Here is a 19,804-nt window from a genome sequence, read left to right as displayed (position 1 = left end):
CCCACTACATGCTCAACCACAATCACTCCTCCTCTGAAGGCATCACCTACAAACAAATCTGGAATGTAGCATGGGCACCTCTACGTGGCACCTACCTATACCAACCTGCACATGGGCCTTTTGGAGGAATCCTTCCTAACCACCCAGAATCCCCAACCCCTCACTTGGTTCACATTTATTGATGACATCTTCATGCTATGGATTGAGGGTGAGGACATCCTATCCATATTTCTCCAGAACCTCAACACCTTCTCCCCCATTTGCTTCACCTGATCCTCCTCAACCCAACAAGCCACTTTCCTCCACATCAACAGCTGGCACCCTTTCCATACCAAGTAGTCCTTTCCATACAGCCCAGATACCCATTGGTGTTGCATATGTAGTGACAAACAGTCTCTCTCAAAATGTACCAGTCTCAATGAGGCCATCACAGACGTTAATTACCCTCCCAACCTTATACAGAAACAGATCTTCTATGCCTTATCTCTCCAGTCACCTACCACCTCCTAATGTCCCACTGTTTGGTCAGAGAGGAGTATTCCCCTTGTGACTCACAAGTAACACTACTCAAATGCCACTCACGATTCCGATACACTTCGAATATGTTGTAATCTAGATCAAATATGATACATGTATTTTTTATAGGTACTCATATGGCCATTGAGGTAGTGCAAACCATCCCGAAGAAAACACAGTTGTTATCTTTCTGAGCATATATCGTTGAAACAGCTCGAGATATAACAAAAATGTTGAAATGTAATTTCCTTGGTTGGTACTGTACTTTACAACTGTGCAATCACATCTTTAAACGCTTTGATATATTTCAAAATCCTCCTCTCACTTCACAATTTTTGAAATTTTGTGTGTTGTAAATCTAATAGTACATTTAATAACAAATTGAACCATATATGATATGATTACATCCTGAAGTCGCAGTAGTCGGATATAAGTTGAAGTACCACTATATGTGCGCCCCGTCCGCAGTATGATGTTTGTCATACATGGTGAAAGTGATGTTTGCAATCTCATAGTGCAACCATAACGGCTCCTGAAAGATTTGATTGAAACAATAAAGTCTCACTCTCTGTCGAGTCCAGGAATAATAAGTGTGGAGGTGGCGAGAGGATATTCCCGTTGTTTTGTTGTACTCCCTCCCCTTGTGGACTTTGCTTTATTTGTTTCGTTGTTTGTTTGATTTTGAATATTACATTTCACATCTACTTTGTTATTTTACAGTGTTGCATTATCTTTGATAGTCAGTGCAATAATGATGGTACATTGTATTATCCATTGCAAAGAGGTGCTGCATACATATACACAATGTGCACCACACAATCTGATTATTGCACAATTTACAGCATTTATCACAATTTTTAAAACAAAAATTAACAGGCGGTTCACAGTTATCAGATTTTTCTAAAATGTATCTGCTCTTGAACCACGCATACCTAAACATGTTCACAAATCGAAGTGATGAAAACTGATTATGAATCAAAGATTGAATTTTCACGATATTATTCCTCAGGTGCATATTTACACCAGAGAACTGTTTTAGGAAGTTCTTTCACGGTCTGAATATGTAAACATCAAGTGGCTGGATTGTGCCAGTTCCTGCAGGAATCATCATAATTTTTACAACCTTACTACCTTTGTCTATGTTGTTAAATTTCTTTTCCATTTGTTCTGTTCAGGAACCCAAACACAGATTGTTCACCAACACTAGGTAAGTAAACATCCACGAACCATTTCATTTATCAGGCGTTGAAGCAAATGCACCAATGTTATCACTTTTGTACCTAGTTCGTAGAACAATGGATCCAAACTGGCCACCTGTTTCCTGCAGGACTAAGAGCAAAGGGGATTGTAAAACACCAATTGCAGACAGGATTGGTTGAATTGTGTAGCTTAACAAATTCAATGATTGAGCGAAACATTCAATTTTTAATTTTCCTGCATGTGTCCCCTGTTTAAACACAGATCAGTCCCAATTGTAAACATTGTCCTCTCCTAATGATGCAGTATTTGACGTTATGTTTGCCACAAGTGCATTAGTGTGTTCTACTGATTATTCTGTATTGGTTTTTGAGTAACAAATATATTAATCTTTTTGGAAATAATTCAATGCCTTACTTTAAAATGGTGAACCCATTTCGCAGATGCCATGAATAGGTGGCATGACAGATTAATTTCACATCTCTCCCTCAGAGCCCATTGTTTCAGATCCAAGATATGAATAGGTAGTGTTTTATTGCATTCTTTCTGTAATTGTTGCAATAAGTATTTGGAAATCTGTAATAATTTGTCGTTTCGTGTCTCACCTTCAATGACTTGTTTTTCCCGTCTATATAGTGATTTTGTATCCTTAACCATTCTGAAATTATGTTGGACTGTTTTTTAAACTCTTATTTCCAAGCCAAAACATAACTGTCTCTTTTTTATATTCCAAATCAGTTACCATTTTGCTCTTCGTACTGTCTTCCACAACATCCTCATAATCCTCCTCATACACCTCTTTCACAGTGACAGCCTCAGGAAATACAGTGTTGTCATCATAGGGCAAAGTACTTTATCTGTCTACAAATACATTGTCGATGGACTCCTTAATCAGATTCACTAAATGTAATGCGAATGATATTTCCTTGTCGGTAATGATAGAGTCAACATCGTATTGCGGATGATCGAAGCTTTTGTGTAATAGGTGTAATACATTCTTTGGATACATCATGCTGTATTCGGATTCACGTGTATACACTCAGTCTGTTACATTCTCTATATGCTATTCAATTTGAATCCAACACTCAGTCCACAAATTCCGGCTACCTGTTTATAGAAACGATGATCACCAAATGACAGTATCAGCACCTGTACACATGCAGTGAAGTTCATGCATACATCATTGCATACCTATCCCACTGTTCAGCCATCCGGCACTTGCCCTTCATCATGTTTCTGTTGAGCAATTTGATGTCCATACCCACCCTGCCACATGACATGTATTTGTGTAAACCTGAGGCATCCATGGACTTGTGTACGAACGTCTAGACCGAGGGCATCGGGCTCTTGTCACCGCCCTCCCCCCATAGTACACAGTCGCAATGTAGGTGTCAATATACACATGGCCTGAATAAGTCCATATTAATGCCTCGTAAATGCTCATAGTTACTGCAGGCTTTGTAATAATTTATAGACTAGATTGCTCTTTCCCGTAAATACCCTGTTCTGACAATCTTTCGCAAATATATGGAATAAGGAAACAGAGATATACACTGTATGATGCTTTCTGTTGAAACAATGAGCATAATCCAGCCACTTGATGTTAACACAGTCAGACCATGGAAGAATTTTCTAAAACAGTTCTCTGATGTAATTCTACTGTATGGCTGTGATGTAAATTTGCACCTGAGGAATAATATCCTCAAAATTCAATCTTTGATCCATAATCAGTTTTTATACCCTCAATTTGTGAACAGGTATTTGTGGTCCAAGAGTGGATACGTCACAAAAAAGCTTTATAAGTGTTAACCTCCTTCTAATTATTGCTTTAAACATAGTGATACATGCTGTAAACCGTGCAATAATGTTGCAATAATCAGATGTGTGTGGTGCACATTGTGTATGTGTGTGCAGCATTTCTTTGCAATGGATAAATACAACGTCCCCTCATTGTTGCACTGACTATCAAAGATAATGCAACCAAACTAAATACTATAAAATAACAAAGTAAATGTCAATCATAATATCCAAAACCAAACAGCCAAAGAAATGAAACAAAAGAAACAACAAGCAAATAAAACAAAAACTATGAAAAAAACAAAATTGGAATGGCACCTTGCCACTTCCACATTGATAATTCCCAGACTTGACAGAGAGCAAGATGTTACTGTTCAATTAAAACCTTCAGGAGCCCATATTTTAGGATTGCAGTGTTAAATTGCACCATGTATGATAAGCATCAAACTGTGGACAAAATGCACATAGAGTGGTATATATATCTGAGTATTGAGACTTGGGGATGTAACTTTATCATATATCGTTCAATTTGTTGTTAAATGAATTATTAGATTTACTAAACATAAAATTTCAAAAATTGTGAGGTGAGCAGAGGATTTTGAAATATATTAAAATGTTTAAAGATGTGATTGCACCATGGAAATTATGTTTCAACATTTTTGTTATATCTTGAACTGTTTCAACAATATATGCTCAGAAAGATAACAACTGCATTTTCCTCGGGAGGGTTTTGACCTCTTCGGTGATTGTATGGGCATGTATAAAAAAAATCTCTCTCATATTTTGACCTAGACTACAATGTATTAGAAGTGTGTTGGAATCGGTGAGTGGGACTTGGGTAGTGTTACTTGTCAGTTCCGTACAGGACTGGAGCAGTTGAGTCACATTCTTCACCAGGTTTCAACTACCTTTTGTCATGCCTTGAAATGAGGAGTGTCCTAACCTTCCCAATGAACCTACACTATACCTTCATGCATCCCTACACAAACCCTGCTTCCAACCCCTTGGCTCATGGCTTATATCCCTCTAACAGACCTAGATGCAAGACTTGTCCCGAACATTCTCCTATCACCATTTACTCCAGTCCAGTCATAAACATCACCTATCCCATCATAGGCAGGGCTACCTGTGAAACCGGTCACGTGATCTACATGCTAAGCTGCAACCACTGTGCTGCGTTTTACGTGGGCCTGATTACCAAGAAGCTTGCTGTCAGCATGAATGGCCACTGACACACTGTGACCAATAAACAGCTGGACCACACAGTTGCTGAACACACTGCCTAATGCAACATTCTTCACTTCACATTCTTCACTTCAATGACTGCTTCACAGCATGTGTCACCTGGATCCTTCCTACCAACACCAGCTTTTCAGAATTGCGCGGCTGGGAATTCGCTCTGCAGTGTATCCTATGTTTCCGTAACCCTTTCTGGCCTCAGCCTTGGTAGTCATTGTCCTTCACCTACCTATCCCCTTCCTTGCTCCCACTCCAGCACTACACAGCCTTCTATTCCACCAGCGGACCTGCAATCTTTTTACTTCCCTCCTTTTTTGCTACCCCGCACACCCCTCCCCACCTGCCTTCCATCTTGTCTCCCGACTGCACCTAGCAGCCCTACCGTCTCTCCCCCTCATCCCTATATGCTCCCACAAGCAGCACTTTCTGTACCCTCCCCATACCCCACTATCCCTCCCTCTCCCTACCCCACCTCCTCCTTACCCCACTACTCAGTTGGCTTCTGCCATCAAGTGCAGTTGCTCGCAATCTGGCCTCAGCAGCCAGAGACAGTTGTGGTGTGTGTGAGCTGTGTTTGTGTGAATTTATTTGTGTATGTTGTGTAATTCAGAAGGAGGCCGTCTGGTCGAAATCTTACTTGTTCAGTAGTCTTTTCATTGTGCCTCTCTGTGATTCAACATCTTCACTATGTGGTGAGTAGCAATTTATCCTTTTCATAATATTGTCATTATCCATTCTGGATTTTCCTTTTTTAAATTATAAACAATCACTTTAAGCATATTAGCTTTCTGTTTGTTAAATATTGTGACATATCTATTGTGTTCTCTTAATTAGTGAATGGTGGATATACAGATGGTTGTTTAGCTTGTTATCATTGGCCTGCCATTTCTTCCTCCTGCTGCCATATTGGAAGAAGCTATGTGGTCTCTTGTTTTTCCTTTAAAATAAAAATAAGAGATTTTCTTATGTTCTGCGACACTTAGAAACAAATTAGAGCTATCAACAAGAGTAATTGTTGATGTGAAGTAAACTGATCATTGGGGATATGTAATAAAGAAGTACAGTGTGTGTATTTTCATTATATACCTGAGTTCAAGAAGTTAAAAAGAGGAGAGAGAGAGTGAATGAGCAAAAAGGTTACTAGCTGTCACAGTCCACACAGACAGAGTAATGATACCATCAATATGGCAGAGAGGTACTCCTTGAGAAATGAATGAGTAATTGATGGTGTCACCAACAGTGCAAAAACATAAACACAATAAAAACCAGCAAACTAACAGGTACCAGTAGGGATTTTTGGTTGGGTATGGTCTCGTTATTAACGCCTTTAAACGTGTTAAAAACTTTAAAATATCAAACCACATTTAAAAGACAGGTGTTTTTTTTCAGATGTGTGAATGTAATATGCCTCAGTAGTAAAGTGCCAGATTATAATCCATAAATCCAAATGTGTCGGGTTCAATCCATGGTCAATCCTAGGATTTTTGTGGGTCACTTATCACTTCTTTTGGCAGTGTTTGTTGTTGCGAAAAATGCCAAGGTGCACTGTGGTTCGGGATCTACTGTAGGTCCTCCTGTAACTGGCTATGTAAGTCAGTTGAAAGTCGGAGAAAGACTGACATACCATCTCCTACTGGACCATGTCTGGTAAGGGACAGTGGCATTCCAAAAAAATCTTTAGTATTTTTCAGACAAGAGCGTTCAAAACAGAATAGAGTACCATAATTTTTACAGGATTAAACTTCTACTCATCGATAACCATTGTTTTTCAGTTCTCCTCATAAAAGAGATACTGTCTTGGATTGTAGCCATTTTGCATAATATTTCACCTTTGTCCATTATAATTTGAACAGAAAACAGAAGGCTCCTTTAGAGAAAGCTTTCAGATTGTGTAAAAATAAGCATCTCATTAAGAACTTTTGTTTTGTTGATAGGTCCGTGATAGCTATTAGCATTAATCAAATAACACACAAGGAAAATGCTGTGCCGTGATTATTTTGTTATCCAAGTTCTGCTATTTGCTTGTTATGTCTGGAAATGAAACTTGGGGTCTTGTAGGCTTATGAAGCTCTCAGACTATTCCACTGTATTATGTTGCATTTCTTTGCAGGAGTCACAAGCAAATTGTACATTAGTGTACTGAACAATAAGGAACAGAAAACATTTTCGATACTAGTAATATTATGTAGTGTGTGCCTGTTTGACATCATTGATCAGCCGTTTTCTTCTTAATGCTTCAGGCCACTGTTTCTGAACTTTCAGTTTGCGAAACTGAGCTTTCTTTCCAAGTGTTTAGTTTATCTCTAATGAACATTGTTAGCTAGTATACACTGCCGCAAATGAATCTATATTTTTTATATTTCCAGTGTTCCTACACTTATTCTGGAAAGAAGTAAAGGCTTATCTGTTGCGGTGCTCCTTCAGTTGAAGACAGAACTGGAAAATTTAGCCCAGAAATTAAAAGGAGAAGTGATGGTGTTCGAGTTGGCACAACATGTCCAGGTTGCATTTAGATACCTTACATATTAATATAGGTTGTATTATAAATCTCCTATTCTCTGTCCTGTGTAACACAAAGCTTTTTTTTCTGTGCCAGTTTGAAATCTCATTTTCAAAGAAGAAATTTTTAACATTAAGAGAACATCTAAGACATATGTTTTTCAGATAATAACATATTGCAATTGTAATTTGAATGTGTAATGCATTAACCCTTCAGGTGTGAGTGACATGCATGCTCTTTCTGTATGATTCTGCGTGGCATGCTGTTATCATGTCTAATATAATTGCTAGGCTGTTTGTATGTCAGAAGTTGCTGCTTTCCCAACGAATCTTTCTCTGATGCTCTGGTACATTGAGTGTCATGTTTTACATGTTCTCAAGTTTCATCCACATATCTTCTCATGTCAGCAAATTTGTAACCTTTAGCACGTGGTAGTCTATGAACATCTGCTTCGAGGTACACCACACTCAGAAAAATTATAAAGAGGTTTCTCCCGTGTTTATAAATTTGAATGCAATTTTTGCATTTCCCACATTATGTACATAAAAGGTCAGTTAAAAAGCGCTTCTAAATTCAGTTCTTGGTTTTCGTATTATATTCTTTGAATACAATTCTTATAACTATTCTAATTTTGAATAAAATTGGTACGCAATTCTCTGCAGAGAAAAATTGAAAAATCGCCCTCGGATTTGGGGGGGGGGGGGGGGGGGGGTTAAGAATGTATTTTTGTGTTTTTTCTGTACAGTGTATCTTAAAATGTTGAAGGTTAAGGATTAGCTATTTTAGGCATCTTCATACAGTAGTTACAAGGTATGTGCATCTGTTTGATTACTTATGCATGTACTACAGGAAAAATGCTTGCAGGCTCCTAAAATTCAGACATTAAATTCAGTGATGACTTGCAGTTCGTAAGACATTCAGCATAACTGTAGCATTTTCTTATGTTCCTCTTGGATTCTTCCCTGCCACAACACTTGGCTACATTTAATTCCTGTCATGTGGAAAGTCTAAATTGGAGATGTCTTAAATCATTACAAAGCTCTGCCATAAAAGATCTAGCAACCCATGCACTCATCATCTGTTATGCACAAATATATATCGTTTGGTTTTATCATTTCCCTGTTTACTGTCTTGTTTCATCATTCCTGTTGCACCATCAGAAATCATAAGAGTCTTGCATCAGTCATCTATGAATTTTTTCATCATTCAGCAAAATGTCAAATTTTATTTTATTGTAGCCTTTTCTGTCACTCAGTAATGTGTTTCGTGCATTTAATACACAAATAATTTCTTCATTCATCGTTAAGAATTGAGTCAACTTAGAAACTACTGTGAAGCTATGAGCCATGAATTGTTGCATACATATACTGGATTCGAAGAATCTAACCGTGCTAATTTTATTCTTGTCCCTAGTAATTTCACTGTACATCCTATTTTATTACATGATACAGTATGACAATTATGAACTATATGAAAGGAAAAAGTAAATTAGTTACAGACTGCAGTGCGCACACATTTTATTCAATATGTAAACGTCACTACAGATATTCGGGCTTCGGTTATGTCATGTTTGAAATGCCTGCCATCATTGGTGATGATGTGGCGAAGACTAATAGTGAAATTCTGCATGACCTGCTGAAGTGTTGGAACATCAATGCTGTCGACGATCTCCTGAAAGGCTATTTTCAGCCCAGCAATGGTTTGCGTTTATTGCTGTACACCTTGTACTTAGTATGACCCCACAAAAAGGAGTCGCATGTGTTCAGATCTGGAGAATATGTGGCCAATTGAGGCCCATGGCAGTGGCCTCTCAGTACCCCAGAGCCAGAATGCGGTCCCCATATAAGTGCTCCTCCAGGACATCAAATACTCTCCTGCTTCGATGGGCTCGAGCTTCATCTTTCATGAACCACATCTTGTCAAAATAAGTCACTTTGGATAATGGCGATGAAATCATCTTCCAAATCCTTCGTGTACCATTCGGTAGTCACTGTGCCATCAAGGAATATCACACTGAACATTCCATGACTGGACATTGCACAACACACAGCCATCCACTGAGGGTGAAGAGACATCTCGATTATAAAATGCAGATTCTCAGTCCCCAAATGCGCATATTCTGCTTATTGACGAACCCATTCAAATGGAAGTAGGCTTTGTCGCTAAACCATACCAATTCACATCAAAGTCCTGTTCATCAATTCTGTGGACAATAATGTTGGCAAAACACAATCGCTTTTCCTTGGCCTTGGGGCTTAATGGCTGGTGGCTTTGAAATTTGTATGGGTGGAGATGCAGGTCTTCAACAACAACTTATTGCAGTGTCTCCCAGTTGATTCCCACCTTTGTGTATTTCATCTGACTGATTCCCTGGGGCTGGTTTTAAACATAGCGCCTGTCTTCATGATGTTTTTAGGTGTTTTCACCCTCTTTGGATGACTGACATGGCTTACATTGTCATCGCAAACACTACCCATCCTCTCAAACTTGCAAATCAAGTTCTTGATTGTTAACACACTTGGACCGTCTGTCTTTGGCTTGAACATGGTCACAAAATTCCTTTGAGCCAAAGTTGGGCTGTTGTCGCTTGTACAGTAGACCTTCACAAGCGCTATACGCTCAGGCATGCTTTACCGTGACATTTTCATGTGCAAATAGCCGACAGCGACAAGGTGTGTGCGCGGACACATACTAATTCCAATCGTGCCCCACAGCCAACCATGCAGTTTGAACGTCCTGACATAAACTGTTCAGAAGTTATGACTATTTAATTGCATATAGTTCAATAATTGTCACCTTGTAGGCACTCACCACTCACATGAATTCATTAGTACCTGACATGTGCATATTGAAGAAATGTTGTTTACTTGATCTTCGAACCCTTCATTCTTCTTAAAATAAGTGTCCAGCAAAGGAACAAATTGGCTCTGGAGTTGGATACAACACACTGGACCATTTGCAAGTCTGAATGAAATTGTGGAGTAGAGTGATGAGTATGTATTGCCACTTTGTCTGGGATTCACATATTTAGAGAAAACTTTCTGATGCAGTTTAAACAAAATCTGCTCTGCTGGCTCTTGAGGTTAAACCTGAAGAATATGTATGTCAATGTTACAACTTACATTACACTTTATTTGACTTGCGACTATTTCACAGTTGAAAGAGGAATCAAGTTAGGAGAATCCCTCTCAGCAGAGGTAGTTTCCAGATTATGTAATTGCGCGTATCGTCAGTCGTACCTAGCCACCAGCAAGATTGAACCACTTGAAGATGTCAGACAGTGTCTCTGAGTAAATATTGTGTAATTAGCACAACGTGGTCCGGCAGCAAACCCATAAAGACTATTTACATTATTATTCTTGTTTGTCTGTTTTTCATTTCTGTTTTAATTTTCTTATCATTGCAGAAATTTTTGCATTTACATAATAAACCAGCCTTTAAATCGTTTTATGAAGAAATGGTAACTCGTCAGCATGAACAGAGACAAAATCAGCAGCTTGCACTCAAAATGAAAGAAGATCGCCAGGTGAGTGTAACATACATTATCTGCATGGAGTCAGAAATGAAAGTGGTTTAACAAGGTTATAATATTTTATTATCTGATATAGTTCAATTGCTTTTAGCTTTTACTGGAATGCACATATTTTGTACAATGTTTACTTTGTTTACTACTTAAAGTAGACCAGTATTTACAGAGGGTATACCCCAGTTCGAGCAGCTGAAACCGAATAAAAATGTGGAGATGTGTGTTCTACCACCCATCAAGCTATTTATCTGGTGAAACTTTACATGTGTACGATTTATGTTTGAAATATACATTTACAAGTCTGATGACTACAGAAGCATATGTCGATGAAGAAATAATACTGTAAGAGGGAGCTATGATCAGCAATACACAAGAGTTCATAAGTGAAGCTTTTTTTTTTTTTGCTAAATTTTCAACACTTGCTTGGAACAATATATATTAACAGAAATGGTATGTACATAGTCATATTTTCTGAAAAGATTGCTGTGTTGTCATAGTTTCTTCCCTTATTGGTCATTGAAGTGCAGTTTGGTGGTTCAAAGAAGTGATGAAAACAAAATGCATTTGGACCATCTTCTGACAAAGATCTGGATAATGTGATCACTAGAGACTGGACTATATGCATCATAAAAACCTTAAAAGATAAATGAAAAATGTTTAAAAAATGCATGAAAAGTGTTTAAATGTGCAAGATCAAATAATAAAAAAAACATGCTAGTTACCGTGTGCATTATATCTCAAAGACGAACCTGTGCATATCAGTTGTGAGGAAGAGTGCCAGCCACATGAAAAATCCGTACATTTAGAACACTGATATCATTTTTTGAATACTTGCTGGTAGATGTTAGAAATGGGCCCTTTTTGGGATTATTTTCAAAAAATATGCAAAAGGGGGACACATACCGTGTTTCATGACTTGTTCCTTCTTTGCTATTGTTGTCTGTAACACTCAAACGCGATGCGAGTGAGTTGCAGTGAAATAAATGATATGTACAGGACCAACTTCGAGATATATCGCACGCAGATGGGCACAACTCTGTAATATTTTATTTAATAAACAACATACAATCATGAATTATTTTTTTAACAGCATTAACTTTTAATTAATACTATTGGACAAAAGCATCATTTACCGTTTATTTTACATTTTTCCACTATTGTAAACATAAACAACAAAGCACTGTTCCAAATGTTCACTAGTAAGATTGTGTCTTCGATCACTCAAAACATTTTTAGAAGCAGGAAAGGACCGTCCTACATCAACTGAGGTTACTGGGCAGTATTTGAAGTTGGATACTATGTTGGGCACTTATTGTTTCTTGTAAAAGTTCACCTGTCCCATTAATAAAACTATCAATTTGGCACAAGGGTTCAAAGCTTAGGGTATTTTTTAAAATGTTTTCAAACTTTTCTTTACATTTCCTTGGGAATACCTCTCACAATGAGGAGTTCACTAGAATAATTTTATTGATTAACTGAATAGATTCATTCAACGCCAGGCCACTAAATAGGAAGAGGAAGGCTCTTCTTTTAAAGCACCAACAATTAAATTTGCAGTGTAACGGCCACAAGTGTCTACCGTATTTACTCAAATCTAAGCCGCACTTTTTTTCCAGTTTTTGTAATCCAAAAAACCGCCTGCGGCTTAGAATCGAGTGCAAAGTACGCGGAAGTTCTGGAAAACGTTGGTAGGTGCCACCACAACTAACTTCTGTGGTCGAATATATGTAGCGCTACACAAGCATGCTTTGCAGGCACATAGGTAAATACTGGCGCCAAAACCTCTGCGTCAGTAAATAAATTTTAAAAAAAGGTGGAAGACGAGCTTTTTTCCCTCCGCCCCCTGTTTCGACCACTGCATTTTCATACATTATCCATCGATGTAAATACAAATTCCGAATTGTTCATCTTCGAATGTTGCAGCGTTTCAATGTACTACGAAAATCCGACTGGCAAGTCTGTTAGGGATGTTTATCAATATGGCCAACTCTACGTTCTGAATTTTTTGCTACCTGTGACAAGAGATCGTTGCTAATAAGAATTTTTATGAATTGTGAATCACATGCAGTATTCTCTTCACCATAAGAATAATACGAATATAAACATTTTGCCATGTATTCTTTCGTGTTTACTGCTATCTCATTTAAATCCTGTCCGCCTAATAAACTACGAAACTAGAATGAGACAACAGCAAACGCGGAAGAATATTCATATCATGTCATGTTTATATTCGTATTATTCTTGTGCGTAATAGTGATACAGTCAGAAATGAAGCACGGCAATTGACTAGATTTTTAAATCTAAGATGACTAATTTCTGTGCAGAATGTAATGTACTAAAGAAGCGTCTGCAAAGATTTTCAAACGGAGAAAAATTTTAGCTAAACTCTCGTTCAGAACACCTTCCATCATACGCAGTCTATTATTTGGTTCTTGTTGATCATTATCAAAGAAAGCAGCAGTGTAAGTAACAACAAATAGCAGTCTCTTGCCATTGTTTTGCTAATGAGACATTTCCTCTCTCTCTCTCTCTCTCTCTCTCTCTCTCTCTCTCTCTCTCTCTCTCCTTTTTTTTTTGTAAACACTCATTATCAGAATGCGACAAACAACGCATGACACAGTACAGTAATGCATCTTCAGCTTAGAGTGACGTAAACACCTATAACAAAGAGAACGGCACTTACCAGATCAAAGAAAATTAAGCAATCAATTCAAACCAGACGAAGCAAGTGGAAAAGGAAGGGTACCCGTATAAATACGGGCGGAGCATCTGATACATAGCAGTGGCTACCTGGTAAAGCTTAACTGCTAAGCTTACGACTCGAACCAAACTACTGTAGCTCTACCGTCATTCATTCGACCTAAATTGTCTCTCATATTACAATGGACCAACCTTGTTTCGATTTGGAGGTGCGGCCTAAAACTTTTATCTCCCCTTGAATTTCGAGTCTCAAATTTCAGGTGCGGCTTAGTTTCGGGAAAATTTTTTTCCCTTGATTTCGAGTCTCATTTTTCAGATGCGGCTTAGAATCGAGTGCGGCTTAGATTCGAGTAAATACGGTAGTTTCGTCAAATGATGTCCAGATAATGTTGTCCTTTAGTTTGTTGTGTATTTCTTCTATAACATTTACATAAATTGTTGGTATGTAATTTTTACGCAATGTTGATTCACCTGGAATATTTCGATTTAAGCAATATTTGCCAGGAAGCCTTTGAGGATAGATTTGTAAGTTTGTGAAGAGGAATATTGCTTGCAATGAATGCTTCACATAGATCCATGCTAAATCGACTTTTTTTTGGTTACCTTTGGACACATCCCTGCTACTGCAACTTTCTGTTGTCAGAAGTTTTTCACGGTCCTCTCTTCTGCATTCCTGTGATATGAAGACTTGTCTTGACATGGTGGTCTATTGGAACCTTCTTTTTTTGCACAAAACTTTTTTCTTGTAAACTCAGCAGTATAAAACAGTTCTGTCATATGTAAGTGTTACAGGATGGTCAGCTATCCACGAAACTGTTTCATGTTTTGGGTGGCTTGGTGCACAACACGTTACACACTACATGTTGTAAACAAGTTCAACTGTGTACAAGTAAACAGAAAGCTAAACTGAAACAATTAACATGCAACTAAAAGCTTGCATAGTTTAATTTAATTGTTGCCGACACCTACGGTATGGCAGTGGACACGATTAACCGGCGGTGTGGGTGCAGGAGCATTGACTCTGTCTGGCTGTTCCTGTGCCTTTTTTGTAATGATTTCACTAGGCAGTGGCCTCTCAGTTAGCAATTGCATGCAGTTATAGGTCATGGTCAATCTGTGAGACATCAAAACTAGATTGAGCTGGAGACCGCCCATCTAGATTTTAAAATATTGTAAACCTGGAGTGAAAATATGAATCATCACTAGTTTTTAGTTAAAACATGCAGTAACTGGTGAGAAGTAGCCAAATGTGCAAATGCATATGCAACATGCAAATGCATATAATCTGGTCTCTAGCGGTCACTGTGTTTTTGATACCGTAATGCTTATAATATCTTATAAATCTATAATATCTATAAATTTATAATATCTTATAAATGATGTTATGTACGCTTATCCTGTCTGATGGCTTGGTGTGAAGGAAAATAATTTTTGTTGAAATCTATTTCATAACTTACTCTTTTTGAAAGAGATTGCGAATTACAGGCTTGAATTACCGCCAAGGTAAATGTGAGCAGAAGCCGTCCCTATTCATAGCCGCTCCAGATAGGAACAGGAATACATTACATGTTATAAATAATGGCTTATCTTCAAGAGAAGAATTGGTTAAAATACTGATAAGGAATTTCTTTCAGTGAAAAGATCTTTGTAAATAATATACAAAGGCTCAGTTGAAAGTTATGACATATCTTATTTTAACACAATTTTCATACCTTCAGATTGAACCACAGAGATAAAGAACAAGAACAGAATGGGAATTAAAAGTGGCCAACATACCCTTTTATTATTTTAATTAACCAGTGAGTAGAATTGAAAGATGGCATAGATTTTGAATTTCGCACATACTGTCATCTCTGCTGTGTGGTCGCTGACAGTGATAGTGACCTTAATGAATCGAGGTGTAATGATGGGCCATTATTACATGCTGCAGTGTGGATGCACCACAAATGTTGCGTTTTCAGGTGTGCGTACTGTTCAGTTCCTCTGTGTTGTAATTACTTCATTGAAACTCCACATTTGTACTTATTGGTTATAACTGAATGTTCACTACTTGAGAGGACACCCATAGAGAACAAGTGATCGTTAGACACTGAAACTTTATGGAGACGTTTGTAAGGAGATGTGGAAGAGAAATATCAAATAAACAATTGAAAGAAACAAATTTTGATTTCCACATGATAGGGTAGCATTTGTTAATTGCATACCATGTGTTTACATTCCAGGCTCTACAAATGTTGTTCAGTGTCATGTGGCAAAAGTTGCTGTCTAACAGGAAGTCTGTATGGATACCATATCACAATTGTTTACACGACTTTTTGAACGGCGGACTCTGGAATATTTGGTTGTCATGACACAGCTGATGCAGTCCTTGAAGATTGCACGTTGTGTCCAGCTTTCTCAGCCATGACAACAAGAACTTCTTGAACAATTTGTTGTGCAGATGACCATCAGCCTTCCCCAGCAGCAATTCTGAAATTGCAGTTAATTCAAACTTCTGAATCATGTTCTTCCACCCCAGTGCAGGTAGAGGATCTCTCTGTATTCCATAATGCGTCATTTTCACAAAGAGCAGTGGCACTGTTGCTGTTGTTTTGATAAAGCAACTTTAAGAGTAAAGCCCCCTTCTTCTCGTTTCCAAATTAATGTTGACTGTTTGCAACTGTAATTCACACTGATGCATGTGTTTCAACCCTACACCGCTATGCCATTTTCGATGCCAAATGGCAAGTCATGACAGCAAACTACAAGCATTGCAAATCCTGCAGCACACAGTGTCAACATCATTCCTATAAAGTTGGTTACCCTAACGATGAATAGTTTTAAGTCGGAATTGGCTCAAGTAGCTAATGTTTAATTATTACCACTCTGCAGTTTGATGACCAGGATGGGAAGAACATTCAACAACATAGGAATTTCTATTTTGTGAAGTATTGGTCTGAAAGTACTGCATACGTATTTTAACATATACTATATCAAAATGAAAGAGGAAGCCGTCTGGTAGAATTTAGCACAGAGCATTACTTAATCATAGTTAACACTTGGTTCAAGAATCAAAAAAGAAGGTTGTATACATGGAAGAATCCTAGAGATACTAGAATGTATCGGATAGATTATATAATGGTAAGACAGAGATTTAGGAACCAGGTTTTAAATTGTTAGACATTTCCAGGGGCAGATGTGGACTCTGACCACAATCTATTGGTTATGAATTGTAGATTAAAAATGAAGAAACTGCAAAAAGGTGGGAATTTAAGAAGATGGGACCTGGATAAACTGACTAAACCAGAGGTTGTACAGAGTTTCAGGGAGAGTATAATGGAAAAATTGACAGGAATGGGGGAAAGAAATACAGTAGAAGAAGAATGGGTAGCTCTGAGGGATGGAGTAGTGAAGGCAGCTGAGGATCAAGTAGGTAAAAAGACGAGGGCTAGTTGAAATCCTTGGGTGACAGAAGAAATATTGAATTTAATTGATGAAAGGAGAAAATATAAAAATGCAATAAATGAAGCAGGCAAAAAGGAATACAAATGTCTCAAAAATGAGATCGACAGGAAGTGCAAAATGGCTAAGCAGGGATGGCTAGAGGACAAATCTAAGGATGTAGAGGCTCATCTCACTAGAGGTAAGATAGATACTGCCTACAGGAAAATTAAAGAGGCCTTTGGAGAAAAGAGAACCACTTTTATGAATATCAAGAGCTCAGATGGAAACCCAGTTCTAAGCAAAGAAGAGAAAGCGGAAAGGTGGAAGGAGTATATAGAGGGTCTATACAAGGGTGATGTACTTGAAGACAGTATTACAGAAATGGAAGAGGATGTAGATGAAGATGAAATGGGAGATATGATACTACGTGAAGAGTTTGACAGAGCACTGAAAGACCTGAGTCGAAACAAGGCCCCTGGAGTAGACAACATTCCAATAGAACTACAGACAACCTTGGGAGAGCAAGGCCTAATAAAACTCTACCATCTGGTGAGCAAAATGTGTGAGACAGGCGAAATACCCTCAGACCTCAAGAAGAATATAATAATTCCAATCCCAACGAAAGCAGGTGTTGGCGGATGTGAAAATTACCGAAGTATCAGTTTAATAAGCCACGGCTGCAAAATACTAACACGAATTCTTTACAGACAAATGGAAAAACTGATAGAAGCCGACCTCGGGGAAGATCAGTTTGGAGCCCATACGAATGTTGGAACATGTGAGGCAATACTGACCCTACAACTTATCTTAGAAAATAGATTAACAAAAGGCAAACCTATGTTTCTAACATTTGTAGACTTAGAGAAAGCTTTTGACAATGTTGATTGGAATACTCTCTTTCAAATTCTGAAGATGGCAGGGGTAAAAAACAGGGAGCGAAAGGCTATTTACAGTTTGTACAGAAACCAGATGGCAGTTATAAGAGTCGAGGGGTATGAAAGGGAAGCAGTGGTTGGGAAGGGAGTGAGACAGGGTTGTAGCCTCTCCCCGATGTTATTCAATCTGTATATTGAGCAAGCAGTAAAGGAAGCAAAAGAAAAGTTCGGATTAGGTATTAAAATCCATGGAGAAGAAATAAAAACTTTGAGGTTCGCCTATGACATTGTAATTCTCTCAGAGACAGCAAAGGACTTCGAAGAGCAATTGAGTGGAATGGACAGTGTCTTGAAAGGAGGATATAAGATGAACATCAACAAAAGCAAAACGAGGATAATGAAATGTAGTCGAATTAAGTCGGGTGATGCTGAGGGAATTATATTAGGGAATGAGACACTTAAAGTAGTAAAGGAGTTTTGCTATTTGGGGAGCAAAATAACTGATTATGGTCGAAGTAGAGAGGATATAAAATGTAGACTGGCAATGGCAAGGAAAGCCTTTCTGAAGAAGACAAATTTGTTAACATCAAGTATAGATTTAAGTGCCAGAAAGTCGTTTATGGAAGTATTTGTTTGGAGTGTAGCCATTTATGGAAGTGAAACATGGATGATAAATAGTTTGGACAAGAAGAAAATAGAAGCTTTCGAAATGTGGTGCTACAGAAGAATGGTGAAGATTAGATGGGTAGATCACATATCTAATGAGGAGGTATTGAATAGAATTGGGGAGGAGAGGAGTTTGTGGCACAACTTGACAAGAAGAAGGGACCGGTTGGTAGGACATGTTCTGAGCTATCAAGGGATCACAAGTTTAGCATATGAGGGCAGTGTGGAGGTTAAAAATCTTAGAGGGAGACCAAGAGATGAATACACTAAGCAGATTCAGAAGGATGTAGGTTGCAGTAAGTACTGGGAGATGAAGAAGCTTGCACAGGATAGAGTAGTATGGAGAGCTGCATCAAACCAGTCTCAGGACTGAAAACCACAACAACAACATATCAAGCAGATGTTTACCTGTACCAGATAATCTCTCATTTACTACTATTGTGAATCTGCCGGTCATGACTGTCTGGTACACCATATTTATTGTTTGTTCAGCAACATATACTTCCGCACTGTTTATATTTTCCAATCTTGAAACATCAATTGTACTTGTGCACAAATGTAAAATCATACAGCTAAATGACCTTGATAGGTGATAGAACAGACATATCTCTCTATTTTGTTAGATACTGTTTTCCATATATGAAAAAGGGGGGGGGGGACACAAGAATAATGCTAACTAAGAAAGTTATGCATTGAACATGGTGAAACTTGTTGAATATGTAAAACACATTACACCATAAATGCAATGCAAAACACAGTTCCAGCCAAAGCATTTGTTTTCAGAGGCAGTGGACTTAAATGTGGAAGGAACAAATGTCATTTCTCCATAAGACCATCATGAATTACATTTTCCATCGATTACATAAATCTCTTTAAGCGAATGTTTGGATGGTTTCTCTGATCTAGCCACTGCCAGTTCCTTCCACCTTCTTTTTCCAATGTAGATAATATTGAGTGTCGAATAACTTAATTGTATATACTACATTAAAATCGTAACCTTTTTTTCTTCCTTTTTGACCGAGTGAGGTGGCGCAGTGGTTAGCACACTGGACTCAAATTCGGGAGGATGACAATTCAAACCTGTGACTGGCCATCCTGCTGTAAGTTTTCCATGCTTTCCCTAAATTTCTTCAGGCAAATGGGATGGTTCCTTCGAAAGGACACGCCCAACTTCCTCTCCCATCCTTCTCTGATCTAATGGGACTTGTGACCTCGCTGTTTGGTCCTCTCCTCCATCTCAGTCAACCTTCCTTTTTGAATTCGATACATGTCAGTAACAAACAGTAACACATGCACGTATTTTGCATAACACACTTCATCTGTCAGTTATGGGGTCTCCGTTGGAAGTGAATACCATCATTCCAG

The 19,804-nt window shown here is 38.2% G+C and overlaps 1 protein-coding gene across 1 annotated transcript in view; it reads left to right on the top strand.

Annotated features, from left to right (window-relative positions):
* LOC124602553 (eIF-2-alpha kinase GCN2) overlaps nt 1-19,804 on the top strand; it is a 308,459-nt gene that overhangs the window by 70,023 nt on the left and 218,632 nt on the right. The window contains exons 3-4 of the mRNA XM_047136328.1: nt 7,116-7,251; nt 10,656-10,775. Coding sequence (XP_046992284.1) covers nt 7,116-7,251; nt 10,656-10,775 — 256 coding nt within the window. The remainder of the gene's footprint in view (nt 1-7,115; nt 7,252-10,655; nt 10,776-19,804) is intronic.

The sequence above is a fragment of the Schistocerca americana genome, chromosome 1 (assembly GCF_021461395.2).
Source record: "Schistocerca americana isolate TAMUIC-IGC-003095 chromosome 1, iqSchAmer2.1, whole genome shotgun sequence".
Lineage (NCBI taxonomy): Eukaryota > Metazoa > Arthropoda > Insecta > Orthoptera > Acrididae > Schistocerca > Schistocerca americana.
This window is presented reverse-complemented; position numbering and strand designations above follow the sequence as displayed.